The sequence below is a fragment of the Mustela lutreola genome, chromosome 4, assembly GCF_030435805.1.
Source record: "Mustela lutreola isolate mMusLut2 chromosome 4, mMusLut2.pri, whole genome shotgun sequence".
Lineage (NCBI taxonomy): Eukaryota > Metazoa > Chordata > Mammalia > Carnivora > Mustelidae > Mustela > Mustela lutreola.
In genome coordinates this window covers 184,072,338-184,092,327 of record NC_081293.1, presented here as the reverse complement: position 1 = coordinate 184,092,327, position 19,990 = coordinate 184,072,338, and the positions used below count along the sequence as shown (strand labels likewise).

Genomic DNA, 19,990 nt, shown 5'->3' with positions numbered 1-19,990 from the left:
CTTTCTTCAATCCACTGAAAGGTTTCAAAAAATACATGGAAATTTATGTTGGGGAAAGTAAAATGAGCAAAACAACATTTTCTCTAAAGGGTTGCAATGAAAGGTACACGAGATGATTTACACAAAAGCCTTTTCCAAATTACAAATGCTGTGTAAAGGCTATTTATGTTCTCTAACATAACATGATAACATCTTTCTAAAGCTTCTGCTGTCATATTGCTCATTTCGTCTTGTTAACAACTACACAAAGGTTAAAATCTGAAAAGTACTTAAAATTTAAAAATAGCATCGAATCCATCATCTTTAAAAGAAAACGAGACACTAAAAATAACCTTAGGCACATTCTGCCCCACATATATGACAGCAGCAATATGACAGCAGCAATTGAGTATTTTGTACCTATTTCTGAAGAATGTATTCTGGTTGTTGGGGATTTGATTTGCTTCTCTATGAAACTGTTGTTACATTGTTTCTCTACCAGCACTGACTGGCAAAGATATCAGAACCTCCAGGCACAAGGTGTTTGAGGATCGTTACCATCAGGCATCGGTCACTGCCAACGCTCTAACAGGTCTAGATGTTCTAGACCAAGCTATGGATTCCCTGGACAACTGGGCTGAACAGTTTTTTGGGAGGTGATTGCCAGGAAGGAGTGACCCATGGAAAAGTTCATGAGACTACTTTGACCCCAAGTGGCCTGCACTACCTTCCCCCTACCCCGTCTACCACCACCAACATGGGGGCCCCTCGTAGGATCACACCGCCTTTTTATCATACCCTTCCCTCTCCAGTTTCTCCAAACTTTTTATTAACCTTATACTGAAATGTTGGTCATGAATTACAGTGAAAAACACATTGTGTGTCTGGGTATTTTTTTTTTCTTTCCCCCATTTCTCTTCTTCTGACCTTCTTTTCTCACTCCTAAATACCTGATTGCCCTTAACCAGACAAAATCTGTCTTTAGTCAAGGCTGGAGGTTCTCTAACAGGTGAAATTCAGATTGGTCATATTTAAACACATCATGAGTACCCGCTCACGGGCAGTGGGGCACGGCACATGCATGGTGTGCGTTTCTCATTAGCGTTATGTGAGGTGGTGTAGCAGGACAGCAAAAGTGGGTTGTGAGGGGTTCTGGGTGTCAGGACGCAGACTTCATTATGAAGGAGTAAATGTGTGGCTAAGAATTTGTTCTGGACTTTACGTTGTGGGTCTGCTCTGTCCTGGGGACAGAAAGAAGAACCTGTATTAGCAAGCTAAGTCCCAAGAAGCATAAAGCCATCCCAGCCAAGAAGAGGGTAACGAGTGTAGAGAGAAAGGGGTAGACTGACCGGTAAAGAACAGAGATTTCCCCGGATGGGAAGATAGAGGCTGAGAGGCTCTTCTGGGAGAGAGAGCTCCCTAGGGGCCAGTCCTATGCGAGGGCCTGGTAGCAGAGGATTTGGAGAATACCAGCGCCACTGGCTCAGAGTGGAACTCAAGCCCTTAGACTAGGGCCATCTCCATGGTAACCATGGTTTTCTAGAAGCCAGGGTCTCTTCCTCAATCTTCCAGGAGGGTGTAACCCTCAGGGTTCTTGAACTTGACCCAAAAAATGGGAGTAATCCCAACTCCTCGTGGCTGATATTTGATTTCCCACAGATCCTGGTTGATGGCAACAATTCCAGAATTAATTTATTTTGGATAAATCAATATGATGTTTCCTGCATTGCATACCATGGTACAAATTCGTATTATTGATAAGTGTTCGGCGTGCACGCACCCTCTGTTCCTCCTAGGAAGCCCTGATCCGTACCTGAGCTGTTTACCCTTCTGCAGGGGACTGGACAGTCTCGCATGATCTCTGGGGAAGGGCTTGAAAAGTGCAGCCGGGCCAATTAGATTCTCTTGCCTCCCACAAAACGAATGACAGAGACCGAGAGAAGTGGCCAGGAATTGGGAGCACAGAGCCAAGAGGCCACAGAGAGTCAGGGCTGGCGTGCATGAGAATGGGTTTAAACGATGTGAGAGGGAAGCCTGTGTGCGTGGAGGAGGCCAGCCAGGAGAGACAGGACCACAGAACACTTGACAATCAGGAGCGGAGATGACAGGAAGTTGATGACTCTGGAAGGCAGGGAAACCTGAGCACCTCACTCGTTCCTTCTAGAGCCTGGCAGTTCCTGTGAGGTCTGTACTGCAGCCCTGCTCCTGGTGCACTGGGAATCCACTCGCATGTTTTCTACGCAACTACTTCTTATGTGAACTCACTTGCTCGGGCATCTGCTTTTTGCGCCTTGAACACTGGCGTTGTGGGACTTAATCCAAGTACACTGCACAGCTACACCTGGATATACTACAGCCCAAGACTTTTCATCGGAAGTAACCAGTCTGAGGCTTTCAGACATCACCTACAGTTCTGACTTTAGAGTTTGATGTGATTATTTGCCAACAACAGCCTCACCTTAAGGAACCACCAACGAGGACCTGACAACCAAAAGGCAAGTCCTATCCCATCTGTGGTGACAGCAGTGACTATGAGTTAGGCCTCTTCAAATTCCCAGACCCTCCTACAGAACTATGACAAAAGGAAACTGAGCACAACCTAATCTGCAATCAGAGCCAAGGCTGCACTCAGTCCTCCCACACAGACTGATTTTTCTGGGTGGTCCTGGAACCTGAACTGCAACAAAGTTACAGGAGTGGCTTGAGCTCTGCGAAGTTACAAAACAGGGCCTAGGAGTGGACTCGATTTCAAGTCTCAGCCCAAGAACACTGGACATTTTACCCCAACAGGAAAGCCAGTTTTCTCTTGAAATGCATATTTTACCACGTGAGCGCTGTCAAAGTCCTTTTCTATTCTTGTTAAAGAGAAGAGCTGAGTGTCCAAGTTTTGATTAAGGGCTAGGGAAAGGGACTCACGAAAGCTACGCTGAATATTCTTTGTAGAGCCCAAGTCTATTCGTACAGGTGTAGAAAGAGGCTAAAAATTTGTCTTCAAGACAAACCATAAGAAACTCTCAATCTCACAAAACAAACTAAGGGTTGCTGGGGGGAGGGGGTTGGGAGAGGGGGGTGAGGTTATGGACACTGGGGAGGGTATGTGCTATGGTGAGTGCTGTGAAGTGTGTAAACCTGGTGATTCACAGACCTATACCCCTGGGGCTAATAATACATTATATGTTTATTAAAAAAAAAAAAAATATATATATATATATATATAAATTTGGCTTCAGCTCATACCAGTCAGAAAAGAATTTTGGTGAAACTTAGTCTCAAAATACCAGATCCCCTTTTGGTCTGAGCGGAGAAATGCTCGGCTGCAGCTCCGCCCCCCCCACCCCCCCTTACCACTGGGGTTTTTTTGGCTGAAAGTCTGGCCCATAATTTCACAAAGTAGTTTCTGTCTGTAGAATCCAGGAAGTCACATAGATTCAAAGTGGAGAGCTTCCGAGCAGAATCTTCAGATTTCAGCAGAGGCATCTTAGTCCCTGGGAGGGAAGAAGCCAAAGTTTGCAAATGAGAGGCACGACATAGCATCAGGGGACTTTCTGAAGTAAGGAAAATGCTTTGTATCTGGATTGTCCCAAACACAGAAAACTCAATACTTAAAGTCTGTGCATTTCAACTTGAGAGTAACACAACTAAAACTATGTCTGGGTGGCTCAGTCGGTTAACCGTCTGCCTTCAGCTCAGGTCATGATCCCAGGGTCCAGGAATTGAGTCCTGCTTTGGGCTCCCTGCTAGTGAGGAATCTGTTTCTCCCTCTGCCTACTTATGTGTACTCTCTCTAACAAATACCATTATCTTTAAATAAATAAAAATGAAATAAAATAAATAAATTTAAATTTAAAAATATCTTTAAATAAAATAATGTCTTAGAACACATCATAATTATTACTGATTATAGTAAAGTCAGGCCACAGCACCTAGTAGACATGTCCTGGGAGTACACTTGGTGCTCATCAAGATAGGCTTATGAAGGGAACTGAAGGAAATCTTGACACATACGATACCTTCCAGATACTTAAACGTCACACTGATAATCACTTTCTGTTTCACAAAATTCTCCTAAAAGACTAGGAAGAAAATAAAACATGCAACACTGAGAAGCAACTTAAAAAAATAATGGAATGGATGATGAGATCACTGTTTGACAGACTTTATTCATAAATAATGCTGAAAGTGTCCTTTAAAACATTATTAGAATGTCCAGAGACCTAGGATATAAAGAATCTAAATTTCTATCACTGCTCATCTACAGAGACCCCTGGTGTAAATGCTTTTGGATATATATGAGCATCAACGATTTCAGGAATCGTTTATCAACGATTTCAGGAATGCTTTAAAAATGCTAAAGTAAAAAATTTTTAAATGCCAGAATAAATGATCCCCTCATGTTCCACCAGTCAAATGGCTGACTGAGCAGACATGGGAAGCTCTCTTGACCCAAAGATAAGAAAACACTAGATGATATATAACAGAAATGTGTCATACATAGCACAGCTGAGAAAGCAAGAAAGAAAAATTTCCAGGTGCTGGAAGTGAAGGTTCCCAGTCAGAAGAGCGGGAATCGATGCCAAGAAATCCGAGTGCTCCTGCGGCTGAGGTTTCTGGACTGGGAGAGGCCCGTCCCTATGTTCCCGAGGCAGAAGCCCTGGGCTCTTGATACTGTGAGAAGCTGCAAAGCGGGTGTCTGGGAATGGCGGTGCACAGACTAAGGGACTGTGGTTGGACACGGAGTTTCGGTAGAACTGAGGATGGAAGCACCTGTAGGAAATCAGGCCCGTGATCCTGGGTTACGTGCTTGTATGGAGAACCTGAACTCAAGCTCCCACCAGATGGTGTGACGGTCCCGGGCCAGGGAGATAAGGAGAACACTGGTAGGCGAGTCAAAGTATTTAATCCTGTGGGAAAGTCTAAAGCTCCACAACCCAACACCTGCCTTGAGAAAGACAGAGAGACAGAGACAGAGACTCAGAAGATACAAGAAGTAAGTCCGCACCCGAGGAATTCCAGGCAATAGGGCAATCTGAGAAGTGCTGCGGGTAACTACGGTTGTGACAGTCCCAGTGACAATAAGGAATCATCGCATGTGGAGACCTTCTTTGTTAAATCTTCATGATGGAGAAACCACTCAGTCCGTATTTGTTGAGTACCTGCTGTGCCAGCCAGGGCTCTCGATGTTGGAGATTCGGCAATAGATAAAAAGTCCATCCCCTGAGCTATGGGAATTACAGCCTCATGCTGGAGAGAGACGAACTTTGCGTCAGATGCTACAGGCGGTAATTCGAGCAGTGAAGCGATGGGCAGCCAGATAAGGGGACAGAGCAAGAGAGGGCATGGCGGTCAGAGAAGATCTATCTAAGGGGGTGACATCTGAACAGGCAACTACAATCACAAGAAAAGCATTCAACTGTCTGGGACAAAAGCATTATCATGCAGAAAGAGATGCTTTTTTATAAGGACCCAGGAGCATGCTTAACTGAACTATGGGAAAGAATGGATATGGCTGAAGGAAGATTGGGGGGGAGGGGCATAGTGAGATGGAGATGATGGAGACTGTGCTCAAGAAAAAGAAAGAAAGAGGAAGCTTGTCACCTTGATGGGACTCTGAGAACCAAAAGCATTGTGAAAAAGAGCAGAAGAATTTGAGAAAAGCTATAAACAATTAAAAGTTATAAAAATTAAAGAAATAGAAGCTATTTGCATTGAGAAAATTTCCACAAAAATTTCCAGTCTATGTGTCAGGGTTCTTTTTTCTACCTTTCTGAGCCATAAGCAATTTGTACCATGGTGTGAACAAGTCAATGTGATGATACAGTGGTAAAAATAATGTGTTTACATTACTATTAAACTACCTTGTAATGCCACCACATTAATTAGTTGAACTCCTATAATGAAGAGTTTCATACAGTTCTGAAAACAGTTTCTACTGTCTTACTACATCAATGAACAAGGGATTTTGCTTTCAAAAAAAAAAAAAATATATATATATATAATTACCACTGTTACAATAACCTGCAACAAGTTTCTTAACATAATCTTATTCAAAGTATCTACATTAAAGACAACCTTGAGGCAACATTAAAATATACATGTAAATTACAGTCCACAAAAACAACCAAGTTCTTCAGTATAAAAGCTAAATTTATTTAAACACCTACAATGAAGCACAAATGAATTTAATGATGCATGACAGATTTTAAAGTTATTTTATGGATTTATGGATTGTATGCATTATTAAATGCAGGAACATATAAATGAATTAACTGAAACAAGTGGAAGTACATCTTAAATTAATTCTAAGTAGCTTAGATCTTTTATTTAGACTTCTATCCCGTTGTAGTCAAGTGAATTAAAATAATATGCATAAAACATTTTAAAAGAAGCCGCATAGAACCCAACCTAAATAACAATTGCATTATGAGTCATGTACCTGAGAATAAAACATGTTGAGTATATATTTAATATCCTACCCTTACACAGACAAAACAAGGCCTTTTCCTGCATAAAGGAGGGAATACAAAATATTGATCTGACATTATAGGTATGCAGCCACAAAGCCATGTCAATAACTAGTAATAAAATTAGAATTTGAGAATCAGACTGTGAATATTTTGAGAAACAAAAATCCCTATTTGAATAACCAATTTTTCTACATTAATGAGATTAGTTATATAGCAAAGCAACTAAGTCATTTTCCTGTTCAAAAACATGAAACTAAACACTTGTAAATGTATATATTTTTAGCATTAAAAAAAAAACCCTGGGAAAAATCAATCAACTGGAATTTTTCTGTTTCAAAGCCATAGAAAATGTATGATTTGGAAATAGGCTTTAATTTTCAAACAAAAGTTCTCAGATAACTGGATGGTTTCAGAATCATTCATTCCCCCCCCCATTCAAATGAGGTTAAAAAACAAACACACACATGTTTATGTAGGTAATAGTGAGGTGTTTGTTTTTTTTTAAACTAAAGAGAGTAATTTATTTTTACCATGATTAAACACATACACATATAAAATATACAAATACTTGGGAAATCACTATAAAGGAGTCAATAATGAAATATGTAACCATTAAAAAGGATAAAACCAAATTAAGGCACAATAATCTATGATACAATATTTATTTATTTTTAATGATAGTTACATAATTTTAGTTGAAAATTAAGGAAAACTCAATTCATCAGGAAGTATTATCATAAAACTGAAGCTTCTGAAAAAAAGCTATTTTTCTAGGACAGAATTAAATCTTGAAAGTCTTTTCTATCTGTGCTTCCAAGGAAGGAATAAAAGCAACTAAAATTTCACACAATATCCATAATAGTTTTCCATAGTAAAATAAGCTTTTATAGAGGAAAGCTACCAAGACCAAGGAAACAGTAATAATATTTATGTTCTAAATGGTAAAATGAATACACTTATTAAATCCTTCTTACAGTAAAGTGCTCTATTCATAAGTTTCCAATCAAAGAGTAATCAGCTACTTTAAATAGAGAACAGAGTCTTTATCAGGACAAAGGAAAGCATGTGAACGTATATTCTCACACAGAGAGAATGAGGTACACAAAAAAATATTTCTTTCCATTGAACTTCACACTGAAACCTCCTCAATATAGCTGAGCTAATGGGCTCAGATTTGGTTCCTGCATTTACAATGTCCTAATTTGGACATATAACAGGAATGCCTGGCCAGCTTAGTCAGTGGAGTGTGTGACTCTTGGTCTCAAGGTTGGGAGTTCAAGCCCCATGCTGGGTATAGAGATTACTTAAAAATTAATATAAAAATAAACTTAAAAATAGAATAAAATAAAACATATAACAGTAGTACCCTGAATTTCTTCCTTTTTTAAATGTATGAGTTTATCATGAAATAGTCAATCGATGCTTTGAAGGAGATAAGATATAGGACAGGCAAATTTCAAGATGAGAAACTTAGTATGTAAGATCTGCATATGTCCAGCACTTGGGCAAGAGAAAGAAGCAGCAGAAAAAAGGAGAGAAATCTTCAGGAAGTTTGGATACATATGAAAGCCTTCTTCTAAGTAATATGTTTGATAATAAGGCTGGGGATGAGACTTCCATCCAGTCCTATACTCTCACCTCTAGCAAGCGCAAGGTGCTTCCTAAGGGATCATTCTTCAAGAACAGCTTTTTCAAAGATGGTACATCACTGGTCAACTCCTCTAGGAAAGACTTTTTTTGTTTGTTTGTTTGTTTTGCCTTTTTTTTGCCTCAACACATCACCAAAGGAAAACAGAATGCCTACTATCTGGTAGTTGATGTCTAAGTTAAGGAACTTGACAGTACTTACTATCCAACCAATTTGAAATGCAAAATATAAATGGCTTTGACTTTATCAATAAAGAAAATCATAATAAAATAATAGATAACATTTATTGAGCATGTATTATGTGCCAGCTGCCATGACAAGCCTTTCCCGTGTGTATCACCAGGAGATTTCATAACAACTCTAGAGCTGATGTTTCCCCAACTCAATCTCCAAGCTGCGATGCTGTGTGTGAACGCCCATCAAATAATCTCTTCATCTCTGTCATACACCACTTTACTACAATTTCTTCCCAACATTATCCTAATTCTGTTTAAGCTCCTTGATTCAATCAAGGTCATGAAGTTTTTTATAAAAGGATTTTCAGAGAAGACCATCCTATTTGCCAAATACTTCTATCTAGTTTGAATTGGGTTGTTAGGTTGTTAAATAAGATTAATGATAAAATGCTATCCTTTTTTGTGTGTGGCTTACATGTTAACACTAACATTCATATACAAACTTACTATGTACAGACATTTTCTTTCAATTAACTCATTTACTCCTAACAATAATCTTGAGGTAGGTCATCGTCTCTACTTGAGAACTCTGTAACTTTCCCAAGGTCACACAGCTAGACTATACTAGTGCTGGGATTTCCAATGATTATGTGGACAGTTAGTTATTTGAAATTAAGAATTTCTAAGGTTATAAACTTTTTAAAAAAGCCTCCGACGGGGCGCCTGGGTGGCTCAGTGGGTTAAGCCTCTGCCTTTGGCTCAGGTCATGATCCCAGAGTCCTGGGATTGAGCCCCACTTGGGGCTCTCTGCTCAGCAGGGGGTTTGCTTCCTCCTCTCTCTCTGCCTGCCTCTCTGCCTACCTGTGATCTCTGTCAAATAAATTTTTAAAAAGCCTCCGGCTTTTGCTAATCATGCTCACAGTCTCATAATCATCTTGGAGGTGAAAGATTTGGTGGTCTGACATTATTGACCTATCATCAACACAAAGAAATTGCTAGGCTCTTATTATCCTTCTCCCTGAACGCCTCCTCAATAATAATAATAAATGAAAAGTGATTTCTAGAATCACATCTTCCAGATTGAACTGAGAAATTAATTAAATTCAGTTGTGAACATATTGTGCTAGACACTACATAAATAGCACAATTATCTAAAGTGGAGTTTGGAAGATCTTTTATGTTAACAAGATGATCTCAGGGTTGTCATGGAGCAAAAGGAAAGGGAGTCAGCTAAGTCCTTAGTCCTGAAAACACTACTGATCCAAAAAGTTTCAAAGTGGTTTTTTTCTTGCTTTACCTAAGAACTTATTTTTGTGTCTAAGATTTTTGGACATATCTTCTCTGGAGCCCTAGTACTGACAAAGAGTGTAACTGCCAACCCACTGGATCCTTGCTGTTGTCCCAGAAAGGAATTCAGCGTTCAGGTCATTCATGGCCACTCATCCTATCACACATGAACAACCAGCACAGGGAAGCATCTAGTCAAACAGGCCTCCAGGAACACCGCCAGACCAAAGCTCCAGAGAGCTCGGCACAAGGGTTTTCCAATCACAGGTTGCAAACTGAATTGTGGAATCTGCATTTTGTAGGATACGGCCAGCATTTTTAGAAATTGGGATTAAGTAAAACAGAAAACATCTGGGTTTATCACTATAGGAAGGTGTCTCCTACACGTATCTGTGTGGGGGTGATGATATTGTAAAATGTATTCCTAGTTAATGGATTTGGGGTCTGGAAGTTTGAAAGCCACTGTTCTAATGAGCCCTAAGTGCATAGATTTTCTAGTACTAAGCTTTATTTTTAATTAAATAGACTGCTGGATTCTCCATAGCCAGCCTGTAGAGCCTGTTGTAGTAAATGGATTAAATCATAAAAGCAACCTTAAATTTTATCCAGCCCAACTAATCGCCTGACATATGGAAGCTTCTCGTAAGATTTCCAACACAGAGCCTCCAAGATCTAGAGAAAACCTGTTTATTCCTTTGTACGTGACTTCTAACTTTAAGAAAGTTCCTCATTATGCATGCCAAACTGAAAGAGAACATAACATAACATAAGGTTGCGCTTTCACAGGACAGGTTTTCATACATGTGAATTTGATTCTATGTAACCTTTTCCAAATAAAAACAGGTTCATTGTAGAAAATTTGGAAAATACTAAAAACATAAGTGAGAAAGTAAAAATGATTCATAATCTGACAACCCAGAACTCACAACTGGAACCATACTGGTTTTACCTCCTTAATCTGTTTTTTCCTTAGTATGTAACAAATATTCTTCTCTATATTCGTCTACAACATGATTATAATGGCAATGTAACATTTTAGCATATGGCTAAACCATAACTTTTCCGTAAGTTATTTTTAAAATCCCATTGGGTGGCTATCTTACTTCCAGATTTTATTATAAAGACATTAATGGGAACATCGTTCTATGTCAATTACTTCCTTGGGATAAGTCATAGTTAGAATTACCAGTTTAAACATAGGCAATATTTACAGGCTCTGACGGATATTGCACAACTGTCCCCCCAAAAGTGGTGCCAACTTACTTTCTCAGTGATGACACAGAAAGTGTGTTTCCCCTCAACCTTACCAAGAATAGGCATTAATTTGCTTTCCATCTTTGCCAGTTTGGTACCCCCCAAAATCGAATCCATTTTAATTTACAGAAGTCCTGAAAGCTAAATGCATTTTGACATGTATTTTGGCCATATTTCTCTCCTCTTTTGTGAATTACCTGATCATGTCCTTTGTCCAATTCTCTTTTGAAGCTTTAAAACAACGGATTTAGCTTTTTAAATATTTGAAGGAGTCTCTTAAGCCCAGTGGAACTATATTATCTCTGTTGATGTGAACACTAGCTGCCAGACTTCCTTTGAAAAGCTAAAGATCACATTAGCTAATAGAGGCACTAAAGTCCTGCAGTGTTTTTTGCTGTCCCATAAAGACCACTTTGCTGAGGAATACAGCAAACGGAAGTGATGTGAACTTTGTAAACGTAGATGGCAAATGACAATTCTTGTACAGCTTAAAAGCAGAAGTTTCCGCTATACCAAGAAAATCAATAATAGCAGTAAAATACTCCCACCACAGAGGAGTGAGTGATCTTTGCTACTCCCTTCCTTGGACAACAAACAAAGTATTGACCAGCTGCTCTGAACCCAGGACATTTTTACATGCCATCAAAACACAAACCTTCTACCATCACGAACCCCCGGGAAGGGAGCTAGAGCTTCCTCTAAGTCAAAGGGAAACCTGGCTTTTCACTTCCCTTTAGAACCCTAAGAAAAATGCAACCTTGAATGCCCTAAGGCCTCAGAACCAGTTGCCCGAGGAGGAAACCATGTATTTTTCTAAAGTTCTCGCCTAAGTGAGGTATCAGCGCTTCTGAGATGCACCATTCATGGCTCATAAAACAAGGGGTGATTATCCTTATTTTCTTCACATCTGTCCTCCCCAAGCCCCCACCATGTCCCACCCAGATACCTCCTGAATCTGTCTATTCCTGCCACAGTGCCTTATCACAGGCCCTCACCATCTTGTTAGAACTATCGCAATAGCTTCCCAGCCATCCTTCCTACCCCCTGTACTTCCTTAAAGGTATCCTCCATACCAACTCTAGACACATGCCTCTAAGATAAAATTTTAACTATTCAATGGCTCCCCACTGTTAGATCAAGTTTCTAAATTCATTATTAGCACAAAACGCCCTTTGGATCTACAGACACCTGACATCCGGGTCCTCAAAAGAAATGCTGCGTCTGCTCTTACGGCCACACTTAGACATATGCTGTTCCCTTTTCCAAGAAACCTTCACTCTCTCCCATCATTCTAATTTTGCAACCTTGATGACTTGGTTGAAAGATAAGCTCCTTTCGGAAGTGTTTTGTGATCTAATTCTCCCATCCCAAGCTAGATTCAGTGTCCTTCCGTATCATCCTTATGACATTCTGGAAAAGTTAATAAATGGGTTTGCCTATTTGATGTTTAAACCTGGCCCAGTGTGCTGTGGGGCTTCCGGCTACCCCAACCACATGGTGTTGTAATGAACTCTCTTATCTGTCTCTCTGGATAAAAAACGGAGCTCCTCCTCATCTCACTGTGTACATCTAGCAGCCAGCAGTCTGGCAGCTAGAAGGTGCTCAATCAATGCTTGTTGGATGACTGGACTAATCCATAAATGTAAGTTACGATATATTAAAAAAAAATTCACCTTACTATGGTCATCTTTGACAAATCAGATAAATCAAAGGGTAATTATTGGCATAACATACGCTCTTCATTTTACAAGAGGATTCCTGCCTCCTGGATTTTAAAAATGTCAATTTCCACTACTGAACTTGAAATAACATCTGCCATACATACAATTTCGTGGACACATACCTTTTGTATATGATAAGATCCATTTATACAGGCATTTAGTCCTCCATTTTTTCTCTTTTGGAAATACAGGATGCCAAACATAGTTTCCGATGCTGCTATCTATATAGTAAGTACTCAATAAATACCTAGTAACCCTTTAAGAGCCAGATCCCAGGTTAGCTGCTTTGTTCTTAGTCCCTGCTGTCCGGGAATGCAGTTGCCATGTACTCGAGGAGAGGGCACCAATGGTGACATGTATGGGACCCTGTCTCTGGCCAGAGTAGATTAGTTTAAGAATGAACACTTGGCCCAAGCCGGGCCAGTCAATATCTTTCCCTGAATTTTTTTTTTTAATTTTAAGATTAAAGAACATGCAAATTAATCCCTTTCTAGTAGTGGGAGCTGCCAGATGTAAAACCACATATAAGACTTGAGAAGTACTGGTGGCCGTGTTCCCTGCCATGTGCAGAAACTTCTATGGAGTCCGTTGGAACCAAAGATTAAAGAGCCACCATGGAGAAAGAAACAGAGAAATGACAAGAGTGCTGTTGATGACAGAAAATACTGGGGATGACGAGAGTCTGGGTTATGTTCAATAACTGGTCCCCAGTTCTGAGGTAGGCTCAGCTCTACCTCTACCCTCCCCATAATTTGGTTGTGGGAGACTTTCCACTCCCTTCTCGTAGATTCCCGTAAGCTACCTCAGGTCGGACCCCAGTCACTTGTCAGCAAAGGGATCCTGAATGGTATGAGTTAATGAAGGAAAAAGAACTCCGCTCCATTTTCTCCCCACTAACCCTTTTCACTGATTCAGCCAGGTGGTTTAGCATAATGAAGGCACGGGCTAATTTACATGAGATTCCTATTCGGAGAGAGAAGGTGTTCATCCTGAAATAAACATTGAGCAAAAGTTAAGTTTCAAGTCATACATGCCAACGCAAACCCAGAGGACTCAGCAATCACAGTGTCATTGTGCAAGGAACGTGTCCCCTGCCCTTCCAAAGACTCCCATGCATTAACTGTGGGTCTGGAACCTTGGCGGGAGTGACCAAGACCCAGAAACTGCAAAGGCTTCCTTTCTCAGAGTTCTCCTTCTGGATCCCTTGATAAGGCAAGAGGCAGGTGAGAATTTTCTCATCCAGAAGTGACTTTTCTTAATGGAGTCAATAAAAACAATGGCAACGTGACATTGCTTCAGCCAGAGTTCGAGCACATATTGGAATTCACACAAGTCTAGACACACGGGCTCCCTGCCGGCATCAGATCTGTTAAGACCAGCTCTACAGCTTGCTGGAGTACCCCACTCGAGGGGCTGCTCTTTGAGGCTACAGTGGCAAACCACAAGAATTTGCACAGACTTGCTGCCTTCTAAGAACCCAAAGGCTGGACAGGGCTGGTGCCCACTCCCTCATGCTTATGCAGGTGGCAGAAGGAAGCTGGGATATGGAGTCATGGTGGCCTGGCCATCACTTTCCTTTCTGTGACAGTACTGCCTCCAAGAGGCACAGATGTTAGAGACCCAGTGACCCAGTGCTCCAAGGGTGGCTCACACCTTGGTGCTCTGACTGCCCCTGGCTCGCAGTCTTCCTTCCCAGCTGCCCCGCTCCTCGGCAGACACGGGACTCTGGGGTGTGGCTGAACTCCTGTCCTTTGATGCTCCCCCATGTTTCCGGCTGTGTTTGTCTCTGGCTTGCTGCCCAGGAGCGCTGTCCCTTTGGACAGAGCTCTCTTTGGTCTGACTGGTCCCCTTCTGGGCTTGCGTCCCTTGGACAAGCTGCTGGGTGGAAGCCTGCGCCGGGGAGTCCAAAACAGCCTCTCTCTTCGGAAATCTTCCCCTCTTATGAGCCTCGTCTTTTCTCCTCGGATGTAGCCTAGAAGCAGAATCATCTGGTCTGGACTCTGCAGAGGAAGTTTCACTCTGGAGAGGTCTCCTGGGCAGGGGCTGACCCTCCTGAGTTGGGGGACCACCACTGAGGGCCGCTTTAGCCTCTTGAGACAATCCTCCAGAATTCCTTCTTTTTGAGGATGGTCCTTTTTTGGACACAGTTCCCTTCTGAACCAGGTCATCAGTGGAGAGGCTGGCACCGGCCTTTTTTCTGGAAGAATGTTCCTTTTCCCGCTTCTCTTCTGGTAATTGGGGATCCTTAGCCAATGGTTCAGCATGGGTTGGCTCAGGGATTTCTGGTGCATGGACTTTTCTCCTCTGGTTCCCCTGAGGACTCTGAGGTGGGCTAGGATTAGGGTAGTTGGGAACCTTTGGGGGAGTCATCTTACTCTGGGATTCTGGCTGCAAGGCTGTCTTATGGCCTCTAGGTGCCTTTTTCAGATGCCCTGTCCCTTTAGTTGTCTCTCTTTGGACAGGGAGTTTTTTTTCCCTAGTTCCTATCTGCTGCACTGGCTCTTGGTTTTGGGGTACAGCCTGTACATCTGAAATCTTGCTGGAGGCGTGGCCTGCTTTTGGAGCTTGCCTTCCCTTTGCGGGCCTTGAATCATGGTGAGGCCCTGTGTTCTGAGGCAGCCGCTGTTCAGAGAAGGGAGTGGGAATTTGTGGGAGCCTAACGACCTGAGCCTCCTCTTCCTGGGGCAGATCAGGGGCAGGCTGTGGCATGTGCTCCTGGATGGGGGGGCTGATAAGAGGGAGCTTCACCTCCCCGACCTTTTCTTCTTGGACTTGCTGAGGACTATGGTCCGGATAGGAGCTCGGATTTTGCGGTGGTTTGGAATGGGGAGGGCTGATGGGAGGAAGTTTACTGGGGTCTCCTTCCTGAGCTAGTGGAGGCCTGGGAGAGGAAGTCACAGTTGGATCTGAGGCTGTTCCTAAAGCTTCCTCCCTGCTGGGTGACAGGAGTTTGGGGGTGGGCCTCCGGCTCTGGAGTGGAGCAAGGACCTGAGGCTGGGGCAGCCTGGTGGGAGCCAGGCGGCTTCTGGGGAGCAAAGTCATTGGGTCGTTCTTGTCCTGGGTCTGTTTGATAGCTGCTGAGTCCTGAGGTTGTGGCAATTCTGGGTAAGGAGTGCTAACCCGAACCAATTCTGCTTTGGGGATTTCCTCTTCTAGAGGTTGTTCTGGAGATGGTCCCGGTATTTTGGCCGCATTAGGGTGGGAAGGGTCTCTTGGAGGCTCATAATGGGCACTGTTGGGTGGCAGATCAGCGGACCTGGTTTCCTCATCCTGGGTTCTCTGGGGGCTGAGGGATGTTGGGCCAGACCCCGGGGGAGCCTCAGATGGAGGAGGGCCAGTGGAGGTTACCTTGGCCTCCCCTGATTCCTCATCCTGGTCTGGCTGAGGGCTGCGGGCTGGAGCTGGGTCAGGGTGCTGAGAAGCGTCCTGGGAAGGAACGATGGAAGACTGCCCTATTTTATCTGCTTTTGCCTCAGATGTCTGGAACTCATTTTCAGGGAGCTCCGTCGTTATTATTTTTGAAGAAAGATCTGATTGTTGAACATCCCCTTCCTTCTGGTTTGGGGATAAGTCTTGGGCCTGCTGGGAAATACCAGGTGCTGAGGAGCTGGGCTGTGGAGGGGGCTGTGGAGGAGGCTGAGCACTGACATGGCTACTGGGAGAATGTTCTTCTTGATGGGCTGCTCCCTCCTGGGTCAGCTCTTGGTTCTGGGAGGGGGCCAGGTTCTGATGTTCAGGGACCTGTGCGTGAGTCTGTATTCCAGAGAGATGCTCTGTTATCTGGCCATCTGCTTGCAGTTTCGCCAAGCGCCTTGGGGACGGGACCAGATGTGCTGGCACCCCAGAGGGGGTCTTCTTGCTAGAGGGAGCTCCTGCTTTAATATAAGAAGAAGTTAGCTAAAAACATCTTAACATGTACTATGCAACTAAGTAACTTTTGAAATAACAACAACAAAAAATTGTTTCCTTTCCTGATGCACATAGGCCTTTGAAAAGAATAAAGTTACACATAGAGAAGAATTATAACCTTTCCTTCCCCTTGGGGAGACTAGGTGCCTAGAATTCTCTCATTTAGTAGAATGTAGAAAATCTTAGTCAATGGAAATCATCAACTTCAGCAAATAAACATAAAGAGACTTATTCACAGAACCAAAATTTACATCCGGGTGAGACAGTGACAGCAACACTTTCTAAGTGAATGAAATTTTAAATTTCCACCACTTAGAGAGGTCAGTGCTGCTTTTGATGGTAGAAACGAGAGGGTGGACATCTAAGCCAGGGGTAGTCCTGCTTGTTGAATGGCAGGCCCCTTCAAGAAACTGGGAGCTCTCTAAGGAATAATCAGCTTACCAAGGGAAGGCAAGGCAAGGCAAGGCAAGGCAAGGCAAGGCATGGGAAATTCAACAGGCACTCAGTAAGTCAGGAGGGAATGGAAGGAAGCAAAAAATGGATTCCATGGAAGCATGAGGTACCATGGTTCATAGGAGCTGCTCCTGATAGTCCCCCCACCCCCACCACCCCCAGGGCTACTCTTTTCCCTCGGAGTCTACTCCAGGTTTCAGCAATGGTTCTCAGAGGCCACTAGCACATTAACATTGCAGACGGGGACACTTCCTTCGCTCACCATGGGAGCAAGTTCTCCGTGTGATTCTGTTCTCATGGACTCGATCAGTGCAGCAGGCACTTGCTTCTGAGAGAAGTCCATACATATTCTGGTGGCCCACGGGACATCTTCACCTAGGCCTAAGGACATGGCTCTGAAATGCTGTAGTCAAGGGTGGCACACCAGTGTGGAACAGCCTTGAAGAAACTAGTCTCGGCCCACTTTGAGAGAAACCTGATGCCCAGAGACTACAAACCAAGTCAGACCTCCAAAGTGACCCCATGGTGGTCCATCCCCAGAAGCAAACCAGGCTCCTGGCAACAGTCCATTCTCCCCCACAGAGGAAGATGGGCTTGGACTACTCCGGGTCCTCCCTGAAGAGGACCTCGTCTGGAGAGGTAGCCTGTGCCTCCAGCTGAACTAGACATCTCTGGGGAGGGGTTAGGGAAGAGTGGGGACAAGGAAAATCTTGCCACTTGGTGGGATTTCTGAGGGGATGGCTCTGGTCATCATTCCTATCTCCCTAGTTCATGACAGTAATAGAGTAAATACAAATTTAGTCAAGATGCAAGGCTAAATTAAAATAGAAGAAAAGTAAAAATGTCTAGAAGAGACAAATTCATAGAGACAGAAAGTAGATTAGAGGTTACCAGGGACTAAAGGGGGGAGTTACTGCTTAATGGGAATAGAGTTTCTGTGTGGGAGGGATGAAAACTTTTGGAAAGAGGTAGTAGGGATGGTTATACGACACTGTGAATGGAGTTAATGCCATTAAGTTGTACACTTAAAATGGCTAAAATGGCTAATTTTATGTTTTTTTTTAATCACATGCGAAAAGAATTTTTGAAAAATAGAAAGGCAGGAGAACCGTAAAACCCAATGCTGAAAGCTCTTTCTCTTTGTAAACCCCCTGTTTCCTAGAATCAGACACACAAGGATTTTTTTCACCCCACTTTTAGAATTTGACAATTCACATCATTTGGCAAATGAAACCCTGCCCTTTAGTAGAGATAAAGACTCCACGTGGGACCTAGTAAATTGCTCAATTTCCCCGTTTGACTCATCATCACCATCATTTTCCTCTCTCACTAGTCAGATCTAAATAATGATTTGCAAATATAATTTTATTTTATGATTTCTATAGCAGGAACTCAGGGTGATAGTTGGATCAGCTTTTTGAAAGCTTTATTGGGAGCACCAGATGAGTATTCCAGAAATAGGCTGTAGAGAGACACACGGAAGGTAAAGACATCTCTTACACTGAGTTGTGAACAAAGTGAGTTTTTATTTCATAAAAATTGTACTGTTTGCTCAGGATTTTATTAGTTATTGTGTTTTAGAAATGAATATTACCTAGCATTGCTATAAGGGAAAAAAATAAGATCATTCGTACCATGGTTGATAAATATTTTTAATTAATGGCATTAATTATAATGGTATGTCTCAGTATTTTGAGGCTTTATAATCACTTTGTACCTAATATCACTATTTTGTATGTGCATTTAATGGAAATTCAATTAGTCTCTCCTCTGGTAAAGGTTTGCATTTCTGGGTCCAGGCTGATGTGCTTGCTATACTGATAGACTTCAGGCTTATTTTTATGATTTTGTTCTAGTTTCATCATTAAGAGTAGAAATTAAAATTGCATTCTCAGTTACAAGTTAGCAACATGAAATTACTGAAGATAAGGCTATGTATTATTACTTCAAATATCTAGTAATACTCAGTTGGCATTGGTCCAGGATTCCTGCTTCCATGAAAACAAAGCCATTGGCCACCAGATTTCGGTTTGTACTGAAGCCTAACTTATAGGCAGTCTAATCTAAGGGCAAAAACATCAGCAAATTCCAGAATGTTCCATAATATTATATGTATGGCTTTGTTGTTTAGAAATGGCAGTTCAAAGTGATTTCTCTGATCAAATTAATGATTATTGGTAAAATTTGGAATATGAAACTAAAGCTTCTAATTTCCAGTTCAATTTTCTAATTGGTCTTTCATAGAACATTAAATATTTTTAATTTCAATTTCTTACCTTTGACAGCTCAATTAAATATTAAAAATATTTCAACTATGCTGAAATTACTGATCTTTTATTTCTAGGGGGTCTCATTTATACTTACATAGGTAATGTAAGTCTTTATGTAAACATACAGAACTACAGAACTTAAAATCAGAGGGACCCAGCTCAGAGTGGAAGCAAAAATGCAAAAGCCAGTCAGTCCTGGGGCGGTGACCCTGCTGGGACTCTGGTCCCTTTTCGGGGAGTCACGATGCTCATTTTGGGGTGGTTATGGTTGGGCCCTGCTCACCGGCAGTGAACTCCTGAACATGGGGGCCTGCCCTCCTTGGCATAGACTTCATGCCCTCAAACTCCAAGAGGCCCCTGGCTCTACTCTTGAGCCACTAGAGATCCTTTTAAAGCTTTATTAGTAAGGACCATGCTCATTAGAATTTTTAAATGCTCACTTGAATCACATCTGGCCTCCACAAAGTCACTTTATGTGCAAGTTTATCCTGAAACCATCGACAGAAGACAGTAACGTCCTCCACAGATGGACTACTTAAATAAAATGAGGTGGTTTGGCTTCTTAAGAAAACACATCATTTTCCCAAATGCTAACCCTGCCAGGAAAACAGGGTTTACGCAGGCCACTGAATTAATGCAATAATTATAAACCTTCCCTCTACTTTTTAAAGCAGAGGTTCCATGAGTCAGTAACCAAATGATCCAGTTTCTGCTATGCAGTGTGTCTGAGAGGAAGAACATTTTAACAAATTCTATAATTCATACTTTCCATTAAATCAGACAGGCCGAACCTAACTGGTCCAAATAAACGAAGTTTCATTTTACCCTT

The 19,990-nt window shown here is 42.2% G+C and overlaps 1 protein-coding gene across 2 annotated transcripts in view; it reads right to left on the bottom strand.

The window, feature by feature from the left end:
• LRGUK (leucine rich repeats and guanylate kinase domain containing) overlaps window positions 1-19,990 on the bottom strand; it is a 105,117-nt gene that overhangs the window by 21,977 nt on the left and 63,150 nt on the right. The window contains exon 16 of one of the 2 annotated variants that reach the window (XM_059171895.1): window positions 3,325-3,464. In XM_059171895.1, coding sequence (XP_059027878.1) covers window positions 3,325-3,464 — 140 coding nt within the window. Of the gene's footprint in view, window positions 1-3,324; window positions 3,465-6,152; window positions 16,405-19,990 lie in introns of those variants that run through there. The other variant, XM_059171896.1, reaches the window with a different exon arrangement.